Source organism: Chrysoperla carnea, chromosome 1 (genome assembly GCF_905475395.1).
Source record: "Chrysoperla carnea chromosome 1, inChrCarn1.1, whole genome shotgun sequence".
Lineage (NCBI taxonomy): Eukaryota > Metazoa > Arthropoda > Insecta > Neuroptera > Chrysopidae > Chrysoperla > Chrysoperla carnea.
In genome coordinates this window covers 123,507,401-123,525,740 of record NC_058337.1, presented here as the reverse complement: position 1 = coordinate 123,525,740, position 18,340 = coordinate 123,507,401, and the positions used below count along the sequence as shown (strand labels likewise).

At 30.2% G+C, this 18,340-nt stretch overlaps 1 protein-coding gene across 1 annotated transcript; it reads left to right on the top strand.

Annotated features, from left to right (window-relative positions):
* The first annotated feature begins 3,187 nt into the window (after positions 1 to 3,187).
* LOC123294165 (ankyrin repeat and IBR domain-containing protein 1-like) lies at positions 3,188 to 12,215 on the top strand. The gene is made up of 16 exons (XM_044875273.1): positions 3,188 to 3,395; positions 3,467 to 3,657; positions 4,093 to 4,275; positions 4,715 to 4,892; positions 4,962 to 5,152; positions 5,959 to 6,192; positions 6,287 to 6,488; positions 6,630 to 6,838; positions 6,898 to 7,192; positions 7,302 to 7,444; positions 7,631 to 7,807; positions 7,868 to 8,008; positions 8,657 to 8,795; positions 8,867 to 9,070; positions 9,649 to 11,268; positions 11,323 to 12,215. The coding sequence occupies exons 1-16, from the start codon at positions 3,188 to 3,190 to the stop codon at positions 12,168 to 12,170; spliced, it is 5,163 nt and encodes a 1,720-aa protein (XP_044731208.1). The 3' UTR covers positions 12,171 to 12,215.
* Positions 12,216 to 18,340: the final 6,125 nt, after the last annotated feature.

Here is an 18,340-nt window from a genome sequence, read left to right as displayed (position 1 = left end):
TACCAAATTTTATTTGGATTATTTACGTATTTTACTTGAATTTAAATAATACGTATTCAACCGAAAAAATTCATAAAAAGTATGTTTGTTTTTGATATCAGAAAGCGAAAATCAAACGGTCCTCACTGTGTTTGGTGCAAACTTATCTATGTAATATACAAATAATTATTTTTATCGTCTATTCAAATTTTTCAACTTAACAAATCATTCATGATATGAGTGGAGAAAGCGGAATAAGGAATATTCATGAAATTTAAATTTGGTTCAGATATTTATCTTCCGTAACTTTAATGACTGAACATTTCAACTAAACCATTAATTTAGTAATTAATATCTTTTTTATTACTTAAAATTAATTAATAAAAGTACAAATTCAGTGAGGGCATTTAAAAATTTCTAAAACGGAAATTCAAATTTTTATACGGGCGTGACATCATAGTACGGGCTTTTCAAATTTGTTGACATACGGTATGGTATTAATTACTTACATTTTATATGGTATTTCATCTGTGTAAATTCTGTGTTGTAAATTCATTTTTTAAGTGTAAATTATACATTGAACTATCACCAATTGACAGATCACGTACTTATACGTTATCAACAGAGAGCGCCAAAAGACTGCGTTTAAATATCTCAAAATTATAATGTATTTTAAATATTTTTTACACTTAAATACAGCATTTTTAAGCAGTATTTATATTTTTTACTTTGTTATAACGGTGTAAACAATGAATTAAAAATAAAAAAAAATACATGAATATTCCCTATTATTTGATGACAAAAAATTGGTTAGCTGTGCAACTTTTATAAGAAATAATACCAGAATATTTTTGGGTAAAATTTAACTAAAAAAAATGATTCTTATGCTATTTTCGCATAACTGAATCTTGAGTCACTGGAAAAATAAGGCTTGACTGTTGATTATTGATTGGCTTACTATAAGGCCAAGATTGGCAAACCAAAGCTTGTGTGTTTAGTATTGGCTATTTCTTGGCCCAAGACTGGCGACCCCAGTCGTGGCATACCAATATTATGCCAAAACTGACCCGGTAGTGAGTACCTTCGCTTTCTCCTTGGGGATTTCTCAATTAGAAAATCCAAAGAGTAGAGTACCTAAATATCTTGACAAACATAGATGTCTTACATCCAAATGAATGTGATTTTTATAAATTTTTGGGAAATATTTATTTCTACAGAATTTCTTTGTCTATAAATTTAACAATTGTTCTGAACTAGTCAAATTCTGTGGCGTTAGTGGAAATTCGGTTCGGGGTTTACAACAAATTTTCGACGCTAAGAAAGGTTAACGTAAGGTAAGCATATGTTTTTAATCTGATACTTCTTGAATATGTCCATTTTCAACATTTAAAAGCTTAACGTAAGGAAGCTTACCTGTATTTTCTCTATCTACAAGGAGGGCCATTTTAATCCATACACCTCGTTTTGTAGCTAACCAATCAGTTCTTCGAGTTGTTTTAATAGCCAATTTCGATCCTAAGCGGTAAGACAACAAAAGTTGTCAAGGGCAGTAGAGGACATTGTGTCCATCTTTAAAAATGCTATATTTTTAAGTCGCATTTTCTTCGAAAGCTAACGATTTTCTAAAAACAAAAATTGAAAGTTCATGAGAATAAATTTTCTCTAACTCAAAGTATTATTCTCTTATCCTTTAGGATCTAAATCAGCTATTAAAGTAACCCAAAGAACTAGGTTCAATCAGATGTCAGAATATGATGTCTCCCTTCAAACTCTGCAACTTTTCTTTAAGTAATTTTTTTGATTAGTTAACTACAAAACGAGATATTTAGGTGTATAGATTAAACTTGCCCACCCGGTATATTGAATTTCAACTAGCAAAAAAAGTAATAAAACACTAAAGGAAATTCCCTTTTATAAAAATATTTCTTCGAAAAGGAAAGTTTTCTTCGAATTAACGAAGAAAGGTCAATAATAAAACATTTTAAGTTTTATAAGTGGAGACCACTTTATAGTAAGCAACAAGAAAAAATTCTATTGTAATCAAACACTTTCAATTCTACATCACACAAACGATTGAAAAAAAAAAATCAAGAAGAAAAACCAATCGACTATTAAACAAAGTGTAAATCATGGTAGAAAAAAACCTATAAAAAAAACTGCATTTCAACGAAAAAAGAAAAAAAAAATCAAAAAATATAAAAATAAACTGTGATTATCCGTTAAAACGACACAAAACATAAAATATACATTCGAAAATAGAATTCAACAATAAGCGAAAAAAAACCCAATGAATAATGTGAACATGAAAATAGAACGCATGCGTTCAGGTATATGACATCTGAAAACATGTAGAAACCATAGCATGTTTCATATCGATTTTAAAATAGTTCCAACAGCTACACATCCAATTTATATCGTGTTCTCTTTATTCAATGAAAACTTATTTTACTTACTGGCATTTATATTACAATCTATCTGATTGAAAATTACTTTCATTTAAAAATTTTTCATTCGAAATCTAAAAAGAAAAATATTTTAAAATAACGTAAAAAATTAATTTTCTTTTTAAAATTAATTTTACTAAATTTTTCTGAATGTATTTAATTTAAACGGAACGGTTAAACTAGAAATAAAAAATAAAACTACGAATATAATTTAAAGTGTTAACTATAAAATAATATCCATTCCGAAATTATCGACAATAAACATTTCATTCTACTTTTTTTGTCTGGATCATTGCCAAATTGGTAAAATCTTTTGATGCAACAATAACACTGCCTAAAATACGGAAATTCTTCTCCGATTGTATATTTTTATTTTGTAAAAAATTTCAAATACAATTTTTTAGAGACTGATAAATAAAATATATTAATTAAATAATAAAAATTTTTTTAAACAAATAGGTGTGAAAGTATGTTTTAAAAATAAAACAAAAAAAAATGTGTAATTCGAAATGTCGATTATTATTAAAATAAAATGTTCGTTATTTTAAAGTAAAAAAAAAAATTAAATTAAACTATAAATATTCATTAAAATTTGTAATAATGATAAAAAATAAAAAATTTTACCAATTTTTATTTAATTCGTCATGACAGTAAATTATAATTTCATCCTACGAAATATAATTTACAAAAAAAATTCAAACAGTGTGATATTTTCGTAAAAAAAAAGTAGTAGAGCTTTTTTTTTTGTAATAAAATTTTAAAAAATGGGTAGTTCTTCGTCAAAATTTAAAAAATATTTACAACATGGTGATGAGTTCGCAGCTATGCAAGTATTTCAAAGTTCACCGGAATTACGAAAAAATTTGGATCCAAATTTAAGTTATGGTGAACATCATTCGCACAATACAGCCTTACATTATGCAGCCAAACATGGAATGAAACATTTATTACGAACGTTTTTAATTGATTTGGGTAAATTTATTTTTGTTTTTTTTTTGTAGAATATTTTGTGGTATAGGAATTTAACTATAATTGTATAACAGGTGGTAATCCAAATAAGAAAAATGGTTTGAATGAAACGGTTTTACATACAGCGTGTCAATTAGATGAACAAAAAAATTCATTTAGCGCACAAGAACGACGTGCAACATGTGTCACTTTATTATTACAGTGGAAAGGTGTTCCATTAAATAGCGGTGGTCGTGAAAAAGTTGATATTAATGCACAAGATCATGTAAATAAAATTGAAAATTTACTGTGCCCAAACTTTTTCGAAAATTCCTTAGCAAAATATCTCTGACAAAAATATCTCTATGCAAAAGTATACTTTAATTTTAGTTTTCACCCAATTATTCCTGCCCTACGATCTATCTATTAGTGGCAAGGAAAATATTCCCAAACGAATGGACCCACAAGTAAAATGAATTATTTTATTTGAAGAGTGGTTTTGTTGTGGATATTTTTATGGCTTTGTTTGATAAAAACCCAATCGCCGCAGGAAGATTATCCAAATTTTTTGTCAAGTCGAGAAGGGAACTGATGAATGAGATTTTCTGGGATTTCCAAGATAATTATCATTTTTCAAAGAGATATTTAGCAAGGATATTTTTGCCAAGGTTCGGAGTCCCAACATTTATAAAATTTACTTATTTAATTTTTATTCTTGAAGGATGGAAATACAGCACTGCATTGGGCAGCAGCAACTGGGTTAAAGCGTTGTGTTGAATTGTTAGTTAGCCAACAAAATGCTGCATTATTTATTGAGAATAATGAAAAAATGACACCATGTGATTTAGCAATGAAAAGTAATCATCACGATATTGCACGTTTGTTGGAAGCTCGAATGGTTTTTGTAAGTATCCTAACATTTTTTGCCGTTTTTTGTATTTGTCGCCAGGTAAAAACAATTTCAATTCGATAAATTGATAGATATGTATTAAATCGGCCAGATAAATCTTATATTTAATTTTAGATTTGCGAATTTAGCGAGTTGAAATTGGTATTGTATCTTTTTGTACGATTCTTCATTCAGTTCAACAAAAATGGTCTTTATAGAAAAACAAACCACTTTTATTGGATTTATTGGAAAATTTTGTTCGAAGAGTGTCTAGTAGGAACCTAGATTTCGTTTGCTGTGCATTTTTGCCTAAACTGTACAGTTTACGGAAAAACGTTTCGAACCAAAAATGTTACCATTTGATTCAATAACAACTATATATAATTAATCAACTATTTCGTCGTTAAAATCAATGTCGTTATAACCGATTTTGATTGCATTTTATTATTTTTAGGCTGATAACAGTGATGCAGTGAACGAAGATGAATTTGGATATGAACAAGCTGACCAAGAAGTGTACAGTGGACTACGAACACAAGACTTACAAGAAGCTAAAGATCAATTATTAGTAGAAACATCGGACATGTTACATATACCATTATTTACTGCCGAAGCCTTATTACGTGACAACGGTATGCATTTACAATTTACAATAAATTTTATTTGAAATTTTACCAAATTAGTTTTTATTCCATTTGTAGAATGGTCACGAGAACTATTACTAGAAAAATGGATGAAAGATCCAGTTCAATGTTGTTCATTAGCAGGTGTACAAGCTCCAGCGTCAGCCTTACAACAAGCTGGAACTGTCGAATTAACATTAAATTCTCCACAAAGCTCATTTGAAAAGAATGACAACGAACGTAGTATTGAAATTAGGCCCGATATCGTAGTAAGTAATTTTTTATTTGAAATTATTTCCATAATTAAGCAAGGCTGATTTTTAATATCTCTTTGTGGTGGCTCATTTAGCCCGTATACAAAATCTTTTTCCAAAATACCAAAGCATCACTTCTCTAGGATCATTAAATTTTCGACAATCTTGATCATTTGGCATATTTTTTGGAGTTCATCGATAACACCGTATTCTATGTCTATTCCTGTGAAGAAGTAGGGTATTAGCCATACAGTAAGAGTAACAAATGCTACAGACCCCACGCAATTTCAGGCCTCGTGGGCCCATCTAGAAAAAAGTTTTTGATAACGGTCTAGGATCTTGTTCCTACATAAAATGATAAAAGCGGAAAGCGGAAAATTAACGAAGGTTAAATGGTAAAAAAAATACTGGTTAAAGAGTATTTTAGTTTCCAGTAAAGGGCGGCCATTTATGAAAAAAGGGTGACGGTAGATTCACAACGACTAAAAAAAGATCTCTCTATTGAGGCAGCATCAAAGGTAGCTCAATAGAATTGGCTACAGGCCTCGTAGTGGCTTCATCCGACACTGCTGTGGCCGTCAAAACAGCTTTTACTTAAGCAATACTTGATCTTTAGTAATTGTAAGCTACCAACACAGAACTTTGTTATTTTCAGTAGATACACATAATCCTCATCAAACGGTCCTCTTTCACAAATTATATCTAACAAAGGGAGGGAATATGGCAGGTTTTCTTCCTAATATTAATATAATAATATATTAGTAATTAAATTGTAAGGATTAAATTTAATGTGATCTCTAAAATTATTTTTCAATTTTCAGTGTGAAATATGCTTAACAAATTTACCAATATGGGACCAACATATAACAATGTCATGTAAACACAATTTCTGTTCATATTGTTGGGAGCGTTATTTAAATTTAAAAATTGAAGAAGGTGATGCCCATCATATTTTATGCCCAGCATATCAGTGTCATATTTTAGTACCTGTTGAATTAATTGAAAAACTTGTTAGTCCAGATATGGCAAAACGTTATTTACAATTTGATATCAAGGTAAGTAAACGAATCCCATTACAACATTAATTATATTTTTCTTCTTGTACTGAGATTCAAAAATATTGGAAAATTAATTTTGAAATTTTTGTAGGCATTTGTTGAAAGTAATAAATCAATAAAATGGTGCCCAATGGCGGGTTGTGGACGAGCTGTACGATTACCAGAGACTGAACAATCGCAACCGAATAATTTTTTACCAAATAATATAAATGATCTCAATTTTAAACCACCGCCGGCTACTTCGCATGCTGTCGATTGTGGAAATTCACATTTCTTTTGCTGGGAGTGTTTAGGTAAATCAATTTTTCGACATATAACCATAATTTTCTTGTCTGATCTAGTTTCTCTGGCTATTCAAATTTAATTTTGAATCTGGTCTGGGAATTGATCGATTTTTTAATCGAATATGACATTAATAACTTCCGTATGCGTAGGTGAAGCACATGCACCATGTGGATGTATACAGTGGCAACAATGGCAACAAAAAATTGCAGAAATAAAACCAGAAGAATTGCGTGCAAATTGTGATGAGAGTGAAGCTGCAGCAAATTGTTTATGGCTAGTGACAAATTCAAAACCATGTCCAAATTGTAAGAGTCCCATTCAAAAAAATGAAGGTTGTAATCATATGAAATGTTCAAAGGTAAAAATAATTTTTTTGTAACACTTTTTTCAGTTTAAAATATTGTAATTTATTTTCAGTGTAAATTTGATTTTTGTTGGGTATGCCAAGAATCATGGAAACGTCACAGTTCGGCAACTGGTGGTTATTTTCGATGTAATCGTTTTGAGGCTGTGAATAAAGCTGATGAAAAACAAGGAAATTTAATTACGGCAGCTGTGGTACGAAATTCTCAATTGGAGGAATTAACTAGATTCTTGCATTATTATACACGGTTTCGTAATCATGAAAATAGTCAAAAATTAGAAGAACCATTGTTAACAGGCGTTCAACAGAAAATGGAAATTTTAGCAAATGCATTAAAAGGATCAGAAGGTAAACAAATGCCTATAGCTTGAGCAATTTAATAGCCTGAAAGAGGCTGAATTCTCTCTCTAAAATTTTAAATTTTCATTAGTAGTTAACAATCGTCGTTTATTTCCAGAGTTTAGTGAAAAGGATATGAAATTCGTTGAAGATGGTGTTCGAGAATTGTTAAAAGCACGTCGTGTTTTATGTGGCTCCTACGTTTATGGATATTACCTAGAAGATAATGGTTACAATAAAACCATTTTCGAATTTATGCAGGTAAACTTCAAAATTTCCCCCTGAACACGATAATTCTAGTTATTGAAATAAATAACACGGTACTCGAAATAAAATTTTTATTTCGAGTATCGTGGTATTTATTTTAATAACTATATCTCAACTCGAAGTCAACAAGAATTCATCCTTATACGATAATTCTATATTAAATTCAAATATTTAATTTAGAATGAATTAGAAGAAGTCACTGAGAAACTATCAGAAATAATTGCTAGACCGTATTTACGAACACCAAAGGCTGTTATCATGCAAACAACAGCTCTAGCCAGACGTAAGCGTCATGAATTTGTACGTGCCGTATCCAAAGGATTAATTCCACCAGAAACTCCTCCATCCTTAAGAAAAGTAAGTATAAAAACCGTCATTTGAAACATAAAGTTATTTATATGGTTTAACTTTTTTTAGCCGGAAATGCATAGAGCTTTGGAGGCATCGCTAAAACAATTAGATGCGAATAATGCGTGGTTAAAAGAAGCACATGAACGTCATCAAAATTCTTTAGACCCATACGATTGGCCAGATTACGATTCTGACGAAGAAACAGGGGTAAACAAAGTAGTGGCCAAAATTTTATAAAGGATGTTCCAATAAGAATGCACTGTTTTAATTTTTTTTTCTTTCGTGCAAATGGTAATTCAGTAATTTGATCACTGCCACGTATGATTGTTCCGATTATTAAAAATGGAGCGATACTGGGAAAAACTATGCCTAACTCCCAAGCTTCGTAAAATTTTCGGTTCAGTAAGAGTACCTAATGTATTAACAGTTCGAAGAGTGGTAAAAATATTTGAAGAAGATAAGTCGACTACGGACAGTATCGATCAGTCTCTTGAAAAAATTGCTGCTGTAAACAAGAGGGTCGCCGAAAACACCAATTGAGCATCTTTCTCAAAAACTTCACCTTTCACGAAGTACTACGCAGAAAATTTTGACCAAAGGATTCCACCTTCCTCGTGCAAACTTCAGCTTAAATCATCGGTCCGTATAAAAAGGCTGTCTTCAGAACCGCGAAGGCCATTTGCCGCATGTTTTTTCTCATACTTAATCGGAACATGTCTGCTTTACAATGCAATGAAAAGATCACAAATCACTCAATAAATACGTGTTTTATTTTCAAAGGAAATAGGTGCACTCTTATTGAGAAATCCTTTATATTACAGTTTTAAAATTTACTACACATTTTCTCTCGTTCAGGTGAATCAGGCACTAGCCGTGAGTATTCTTGGTGAATGTAAACGTCGTGGATGTAAAAAACCACGTGCGCGTAATCCACGTAACGGTGTTATTCATCAATATTGTAGTTTACGATGTTGTAAATACGAGACTACCGAAAGTAAGTTCATTTATCAAAACATGATAACTGAGTCGAAGAGTTAATTTGTTTTTTTAATGTTTCTGTTTTAGTTTATCGAGTTCCTATATCAACTGATTATAATATGGATTTAGTAATTGCCCTAGAAATGTCACGTTTACAAATGATAGAGGATCGAATGAGGAAAGTAAGCGAGGATAGTTTAGATCGATCGATTGTTGATGTTTTGGAAAATTTAAATGATAGTACTAATCGACCTGGTACCAGTGAAGCATTTGTACGAAATTCGAAAAATGGTATGTATTTTAAAATTGTTGAAATGTTCTACTTTGACCTTTATTTACTAAACATTAATTTAAAACAAGAGGAATGAATTTTTTTCAACTTTTAAGAAAAAAATATCCAGCAATTTATATTCCATATCAGAACCCAAAATTATTATTACTAATTCTATTTGGAGACTATTCAGAGAAAGACATTAAAAATTATGTAGACTTATTTGACAATTTTAGGGAATGAATCTGCAACAAAACGATCGTTTCTTTCCCGCCCGAGGCCTCTGGGTTGAGCTTTCCCAATTTATAACATTATTTCTTAGAGCTTTTTGCTGGAATGATTTTTAGCCATAAAAAAGTCAAATCGTTCTAGAGTTGCATCCCATTAAACACAGATTTGTTTCCCAAAGTTGGGCAGATATCGAAATATTTTGAAATACATAAACCTTACACTCAAATGGTAGTGTTTATTTTCGTAATATTTACTTTTATTTAGATTCGAATCGTTTTTTTCATTCAAAAAGTTCTTAATAGTTGTGTAAATATTTTTAGAGATTGAAAAATATGAATTCTATTAATACTCAAACTTTTTAATTCAGAAACTGCATTAGATGAACAACTGAAACTCGCAATACAATTATCATTGCAAGAAACAGTAGCAAATTCAAGCAAACCACATACAGAATCCGTAAGTACATCAACACAAGCGCCTGAACCAAACACAACACTAGAGCATAGAGATTCCATTCGGCGACATCACCAAAAGAATGAAACCACATCTTCATCAACAAAATCCATAAAACATTCACCGAAGAAAGATTCATCAGATATTTGTAAAGTATGTAAAAATTCAGTAGAGAACTGTTCTCGAAGTGATAATAATTCGTCGACCACTAAATATAATAATGAAATAAATACTCATAATTTAGCATGTCATACCGATAAAATTAATAACGATAATACGAATACAAAAAATCGGTACACAGCCGCACATTATGAAAAATTAAACGCCGATTTAACAGTTGATTATTTTTTGAAAAGTTTAGCACAACATACGTTAGAGAATAATTTCAAAATCGAAACAATTAATGAATTTGATCCAGAATATTCGAAGAATAATGATAAAGAATTACCGTGTTTTTTTAAAACAATACCAGTTCGTAGTCGTAACGAAGATGGCCGATTCCAGATTAGTGATATACATGAAAGTGGTTATATTGAGCTAGTCAAAAATGACGATGATCATAATAGTGATATATTCGATGAACGTTTCGATGTACGATTAAAACGTTCTCATTCAACCGGTGATTTAATTATACGTAAATCAAGGCGTGACCGTCGTATACGATTAGGCTTAGGTGGAACCGTTGTACATAATGAAGATTCCAAGTATCATTTAGATTCCGATCATAGTTCTAATCATGATGAAAAATGTGAAGAAATCGCTAGAAAAATATTGAATTTACCATCATCAGCAATAGTAGGTGCCAAACAATTTTTATTACTTCAACACCAAACTGGAGGTATTAGTGGTCCAAGTTTAACAAGTGAATCCACATCGTCATTTAATGATAACAGTAGTACGTTATTTTACCAAGGTCAATCGTCATTGGAGGAAAATACTACATCAGAATCGTTGAACGCCGAGGATCAACAACCTATCGAAAATGTCAATAAAAAACAACAAATTCAACGACAGAATTCATTTGATCAAGAAATGTCTACACCAGATGATCATGAGGATAACACACCTCGTCCTGTAGAGCCATTGAAACCATTAGACACGAATACTTTTCAATTACGTAATTACAAAAAATCACCTAAATTACTAAGATCATCCCATTATGTGGAGCAACAAACATCTGCATCATCACCCAAAAAATCCAAAAAACATGACCATCATAGCTTATTTGGTAAAAAGAGTCATTCAAAGTCGGAAAAAGAAATTCCAACAGCAGATATGGTTGGATCATCATTTATCATACAAACAGAAATACCTGATATTGTGCCAACATCTAAAATGAACCCATTAGCATGTTTAAAAGCAAAATTATGCTCTGCACATTTACCAAAAACCAATTATTTATCGAAATTAGCTGTAAATAAGTTTAGTGATAATGATTTATTTAAACAACGACAACCGCATGGTTCACCATCACAACCGTCATCATCCTCATCATCATCTAGTCGTAATAAATCGGAAAAATCATTTAAAATAGGTAGTGGAAAAACAATTTCACAAAATTTACGAATTAAAATATGTAAATCCCCAGGGAAATCTTCACATAACAATACAACACAAACCGCAACCACAACTAATACACAACAACCGGAAATGATTGAACATAAACAACAAAAAGTATTAGAAACCGATAGTTCGAATGAATATGAATCTGAAACGGGAATACCAAAATCACCAACTTTATACATTAGTGGTGTCTCAATATCACGTACACCAGAGCCAAAAAATGCTAATAATAACACAAATAACAATGTGGGGAAACAGTCACGGTCATCAAGTTTGACAGTTCCTACTGTTATAAACATAACCTCACAAACAATTGACACAACATCAAATCAAAGTTTAAATTTACCCGGATCACCAGAATTATATACACCCAGTTTAGCATTATCACGTACACCACAAACATCGTACACAAATATACCACGAGCATCACCAAGTCCATCAAAAACTGTAAATTTATTAGGTAAAGAAAATTATCATCCAATGAATTTATGTTCACGTTCTACGGAGGCAACACCTTGCAAATCGAATGATAATACTGTGATAGTTGCTGCCGTACAGCAACGGGTACGATCAAATAGTAGTGTTTTACCAAAAGATTTATCAAGTGTGGTTATATCGCCTGGTATGAAATCGAAATCCGCTAATGAACCAGAACGTGAACGTGAAATGTTTCGTTTTCCAAAATCATCTACGGATGGCGCTTTAAGTTCGGTGTTACATGTTCAAGAATCGAATTTAAGTTCAGATGATTTTCATGAAGCATTATTCTTATTAGAACGATCACCTAAAACACGTGACTCAAAACGTCGTAAGCGTTCCAAGAAAAAAGAAAAGGATATTATTAATAAAGAGGAAGCAAGTTCTGCTTTATAAAAACGCATTTTTCTATTAAACAAGAAATACCCTTGAAGTTTATAAACATAACCTAGTGCATTTATTACAAACTAAAATTATATACAAACTGAAAACAAATTTTTTTTATTAATTTACATCTTTTATAATTGACATATTTATTGAAAGTAGTTAGTTTTAAATACCCGAGAAAAATTTAGAAAATATTACCACACAGTTTTAACAAATATTTACTAATCATTAACCAATTTAACCAAAACACATTAAAAACAAGGAGCCATTAATAAAAAATGTTGTCATAGAATGAAATTTTTGATAACTAAGTAATGTATGAGGAAAATACTGAGAAAAAACTGAGTGAATGAGAAAAACACTCACGGCTGACATCTGAGTAATCGTCGTGGTACTCCGTGCCGCCCATTTCGTTTTATGAGCGGTAGCGTTACCAACCAGAATCCCGCCAGTTTTTTTTTTACGTGTAGCCATATATATGGTACACGACGTAACAAATGATGGATTTCAATTGGATATAACGCTATCATTTTGTAGTGAAAAGATATTTCCTGTCGCCAGCCAAATTCTGCGTCTTAGGTAACTGCTAAAGTGAAAATATTTCAATTTTTTCTCAATGGCTCCTAAACTAATAAAGAACCGTAAATTTTATTAAATTGTTTAAAATTTCTGTTAATTAAACGTGATTATAATTTATTAACATAACTGCCAAATATGTTTATTCCAGAAGAATCGTCAAAAAACAGTTTATTACAACTAATTATTTACATAATATAGAAAAAAAATTATGTGCCATAATTTCTTTCTATATTTTCTAAATATATTCTATCCATCATTCCCTTTAGGTTTTCTTTCAACACAAAGAAATAAGAAGTGTTATTTAAATAATTTTTTCCATTTTTTTATTTTCTTCAACAAGTTTCAAAAACTAAAGAGAAATGTAATTTTTGATGAAAGAAATTAACATAACCAATAAAATATATTGTTAAATTAATGTCAAATCGAATATTTTTCAAAAGCAAAAACTGTAAAACATTTTAAATATTTTTAGTAACATTTGTTCTTATAATGTTTTAACTATTATTAAGTTCGTAGATTTTTAATTACTCTCTTCTGTGAAAGAATCGTCCGACTGATATGATAAATTCATTTTATATTTCTTTCACCGATCTCGATATATAGCTGGATAGATCATGCCATTGTTGAAATTGATCAAATTTGATACTAGCGCCTTCAAGCGAGTAAATAAAACTAATATAAATGAAACGGTTCAATATTTTTAATTCGTATAGTACAATGATTTCTTTTAGTTCCCAGCCACTCACTCTGTGGCGCTGGGATCGCTTCAAAATTAAACACTTTCATTTTACGTCATATAGATAGTATATCTATATTCTAGAGATCAGTTATTTTTTTCGAAATTAAATTTTGCTTCTTGTTTCCAATAAAAGTGGTGTTGCTCGTGTGAAAATTTCGGCAATGTGTGCCAATTATAAAGAGAATTAACTATACAGTCAAGCTGCCTATGATTCCTGGTAGGTCATTTTACCCGAAACATGTTAGTATGGGCTTGTAGTCTATATATATAACTAGATACGTTTATTCGGGTGGAATCTTCCAAGTCATTTTTGAAGTAGATATTTTCAACCGATCGTGCTGAAAAATTGTATACATTTTTAGTTTGGATGACAATGCATTTTTATGGTAGGCATGACCTGATTTTCCCATCGCTTCCACCATATTTGATATACATGCCTTTTTTAGTTTTAAATAAAAAATACTTTTTAAAGCACAATCTTTTATTGCACTAAAAAGTTAAAAAAAATTTTATAGGAGTCACTCATACATGACTAATCGTAAAAGCTTGAGGCGCTCAATATAAAATATCAACAAAGATTCGGAGTACCTCAAGCCTTTACGAAGTTCCTACAAAATTATGATCTACTTTTTTAGAACAATAGAAGTTTGTGCTTTAAATAAGTTTTTTTTTTTATTTAAATTTTTTTTTGAGTTTACTGTGTCTCATACAATATGTTTCGACAATGTGAGTAAAATACTGACTATTCAATGAGATTGGTACTTAATTGAAATAGATTTTTAATGTAGCCGTGATAAATTTGACTTTGGCACAGATTCTTTTTAAACTTAAATAACCGGCTCTAAACCCTTATCATGTTGGTGAATTCAGTCGCACCTTTCTTTGGTCGCATACAAAATATCTATATGATTCTTTTTCAATTCGCCTTCCTTATAAATGCTATCAAAAACTCAAAACTCAGTATTCCCCAAAATATAAACAACGCACAATACAAAAAGGTTTCTTCCTTAAAACCTTTTCAGTCAGTCTTACATTAAATCTAATAAGTTTTCCATAATCCAAAAATCTTCCAAATATTTTTTAAACTTTTTGTAGTATTAAGGAACGCACAAATTTTGTAAATCGTATGAAACCCCACTTTAAATTAACAGTTTCCAAAAAAGAAGTTTAATAATAGTTAAAACATAAAGAAAGAATCAATAAGCATATATTTTTATAGCCAAACATTATGGAAAGTAATTTTTATGTAAAAATGTGTTCAAATCAATTTGTTTAAAAAAAAGAAGGTGAATTTGTATATAAAAGAAATACTCAAAACTGAAAAATAATGAAAATACATTATAGGACTGATTTTTTTCAATATTTAAAAAGATAAAAAAAAATTAATAAAAATATTCCTTAAAAAATATTATTTTGAGTTCAACTCAAAAATGAGACTATTCGTTTCCCATGTGTGTAAAATTATCATTTACAAATCCCATGATATAAACTCGTGTGATCTCAATATTTAGAGAACGTTTACTAGTTCGAGATTTTATTTTGTAGTGAAACAGACGAATTTAATGGAAATTAGTTAATTTTGATATTTCTTGCATTTTTTTAATGAATAAAATGAATTTTTGTTGATTCCCATTTATAAATTTTTTTTTGTGGGCAACTGCTAACACTCGTTGTGAATTTATACTTGAGAGTAATGATGTGACTCGAATCCTGTTTTAACCCGGTTTTGAATCTTAATTTGCCTGAATTTAACTCAAGGTCGTTTACACTCGAGTTACTAGCTAAAAAATGGATATATTCACAAATTTTTCTTCAAAAGTTTCTTCTCATTATTCCTACCTATTAGATATTGAATTCGTGGCAATTTCCTTCTCACTGGAAATTTCTTCCTAATTTTCTTCTTACTATTCCTGCGTGTAGGGATTGTGGGAAAAATCTTGAAAAATGTTTAGGAAAATCGAGTTGCAAGGACTGTTAGCTCGAGCTAAAAAAAAATAAGAACAAAATTAACTATATTTCTAAAACCATAAAAATAAAAACATGATTAGCCTTCCGATCTCCGATTATTTCTCAGTCATGACAATGTCTATTTCTTATTTAAATTGATTAAAGTGTTATTGAATTATGCCATTTATCATTACTAACATAGTTTGGATCATTTCTATCCATATACATTTGTGCCAAGAGGACTGACTATCCATTAACATTTGTACAAAGATAAAGAGTTGAGTCTGGATCCCAGGCAATGCATTCGATAGGCTCATTTACGTTCGGTACTTGTAAGTTCGTTAATCTGAATTTGGCGGCGCTGATTGTATCTCATGATCATGGTATTGCTTCTGCGCAACTTCATACATAATACTATGATAGTGAGATACAATCAACGCCGCTAAATTCAGATATGCGAACTTACAAGTGTCGGACGTATTCACTCAAAACCCAGAGTTAACTCTCCTTCTTTTCTAGTCTTCTTGATTTGTACCAAGATCTAACAATCCTAAACGTTTTTTAAAACAGTAAGAAAGAACACTCCGAGTCGAAAGGCTAATCATTTTTAAGTAAAAAAAAATTAATTATCAGAATGAAATAATAAAATTGTGAAATTAAGGACTGCTATAAAATTGACTGGTTTTTTGAAAAAAAAAATTATTTATTGATGAATTATTATACTATTTAGGATGAAATAGTAACGAAACAAATAAGTTAGTCCATCCATTTTAGGGTTTCATTTCTAAACGAAAATTCGTTATTTTGTCGCTTTTAGGGAACATCCATAAACTACGTACCTCAATTCCATCCACTTTGGAAATCCTTCCTCCCTCCTTGTAGCCTACCGTAATCTTTTCTATGACACCCCCCTCCCCCAAATGGAATGTGGTTTATTATCAAGCCAAGTAGACATTTTGTATTTTCTTCAATCTTTAAAAACCGGTTCACCGCGGTGCATTGGCTTGTTCGAACGTACTAAGCCCATAGAAGCCGTACGCTTTACGTCTACAAGTAACACGTTCATACGGTATCATAAGAATATTTCGTTCTTTAATTGTAAAAGTAAAATTCAAGATCTTTTAAACCAATGTTTGCCAATTTTTTTCTTTGTGCCAAAACAAATTTACCAAGAAAAATACGATACAACAAGCTCGACTTGAACTAATATAAGTTTAGAACTAATCCAACACCTCTCCTCCTTTATTGATCAGGTGACGTGGTTAATGGGTGCTTCCTTACCTAAAATTTTTGAATACAATTATTCAAAAACTTCTATAGAATGAGTCGAATATATGTACAAAATGGGTTCGTTATTTGTATTGGTATTGGAAAAAAGAAAGTGGCAAAAATCACTTCAGCAAAATTTGTTTAGAAATTCTAACTTAAAATGACTGATCTAATATATTGTGTTTTATTTCAAAAATATTTACATATAGATGCATTTATGATTGATTTGATTTTTTTTTTTTTTTTATAATTATTATTATTATTCTGTTATTTTATAAAATATTCAATATAAATTACATTGTGATGTATACAATTTATTATTATTATTATTATTAAAAATAAAATAAAAATATTATATAATTTATAAAATTGGAGTCAAGTGTCAAAACTTTGTACTTATTTAAAATTATATTAAATATTAATAACAAAAACAAAATCATTTTGGTTTTTTTTTTTTAATTTTTTAGTAGATATCTACACAATAGGTCGTAAGTACAAACTTTATACATATTTATTAAAAGTATTAGTTTCTTCATTATTAGTCGGACTCAAAATTTTAAGGTATTTCTAACGACATAAGACTAAAATTAGTTTTGTACGAAATTGTGCAAAGAGATAGTTTTGAACGATATAAAGTTGTAAACAAAAAATTGCAGAATCATTGACCGTCTCTGTCAGCTGCTATAAATTTTCAAAGAGTTGTCGATATTTAACACGAAAATATTAGGAATCCGTACGTATTTAGAAGACGTTTTTGAACATTCTTAGTTCAAGATTTTTTCTACAGAAATTAACATTGCAAACAAAACTAGATATAAACAAATTAGGGATGCTTTGAGTTTAAATTAAACGTAATTGGCCGTTTAGTTTACGGAAAAACAATAAACAAAGATTAATTTTTGACGAATATTTTGTCTAATGCAGAAGTAAATTGTACCAGCAGCACTGTTGTTCAATTTACCTGTGTGCTGTGATCATGTGCTGCTTGCTATACTGTGTGCACTAATGCAACTGTTATTTAGAGAAATTTTTTCTTTCTGATATTGCGTTTTGTCTCAATCCGATAGAAATAGATATCTTAGTTGAATAATTTGCGAGAACTTTTTGTATCCAGCAGACAAAATACCTAGCTATGAAGTATTTTTCCACCCTTTAAAAATTAAATTCAATAATTTTGAGTACATAAAACTATACACAGACACACGCAAGCAATCAATTCTAAAATTTAATCGGATATTGAAATTTAGTATTCAAAGCAACAAATTAAGAAATAAAAATACTCACATAACTAGCATGAAAAACTAGTTACACTAAATTATAAGAGGTAACGTTCTTTTAAGGAATAAACTATAAATCGAAAATAAACATATAAAAATAATATTGGTTCACTGGAAAGTTAATTTTTTATCATTTAAGTCCAATATAATTTTGGGCCTAAGGGAACGAATGTTCTTAAGCCTTAAATCACATTTAAACAAAAATATAATATAATTAGCTTTTCAAGGAACTCAAGGTGATGGTGATTGATATTACTTTGTTGTGTTTCATTTCATTTGAGATTTAAAACTTTCCAGTGAACCCATTTACAAGTATTGTGGCCCCTATGGCGAATTTTTTAGGAAAGCCCACTTAAGCAGAGGCGGAC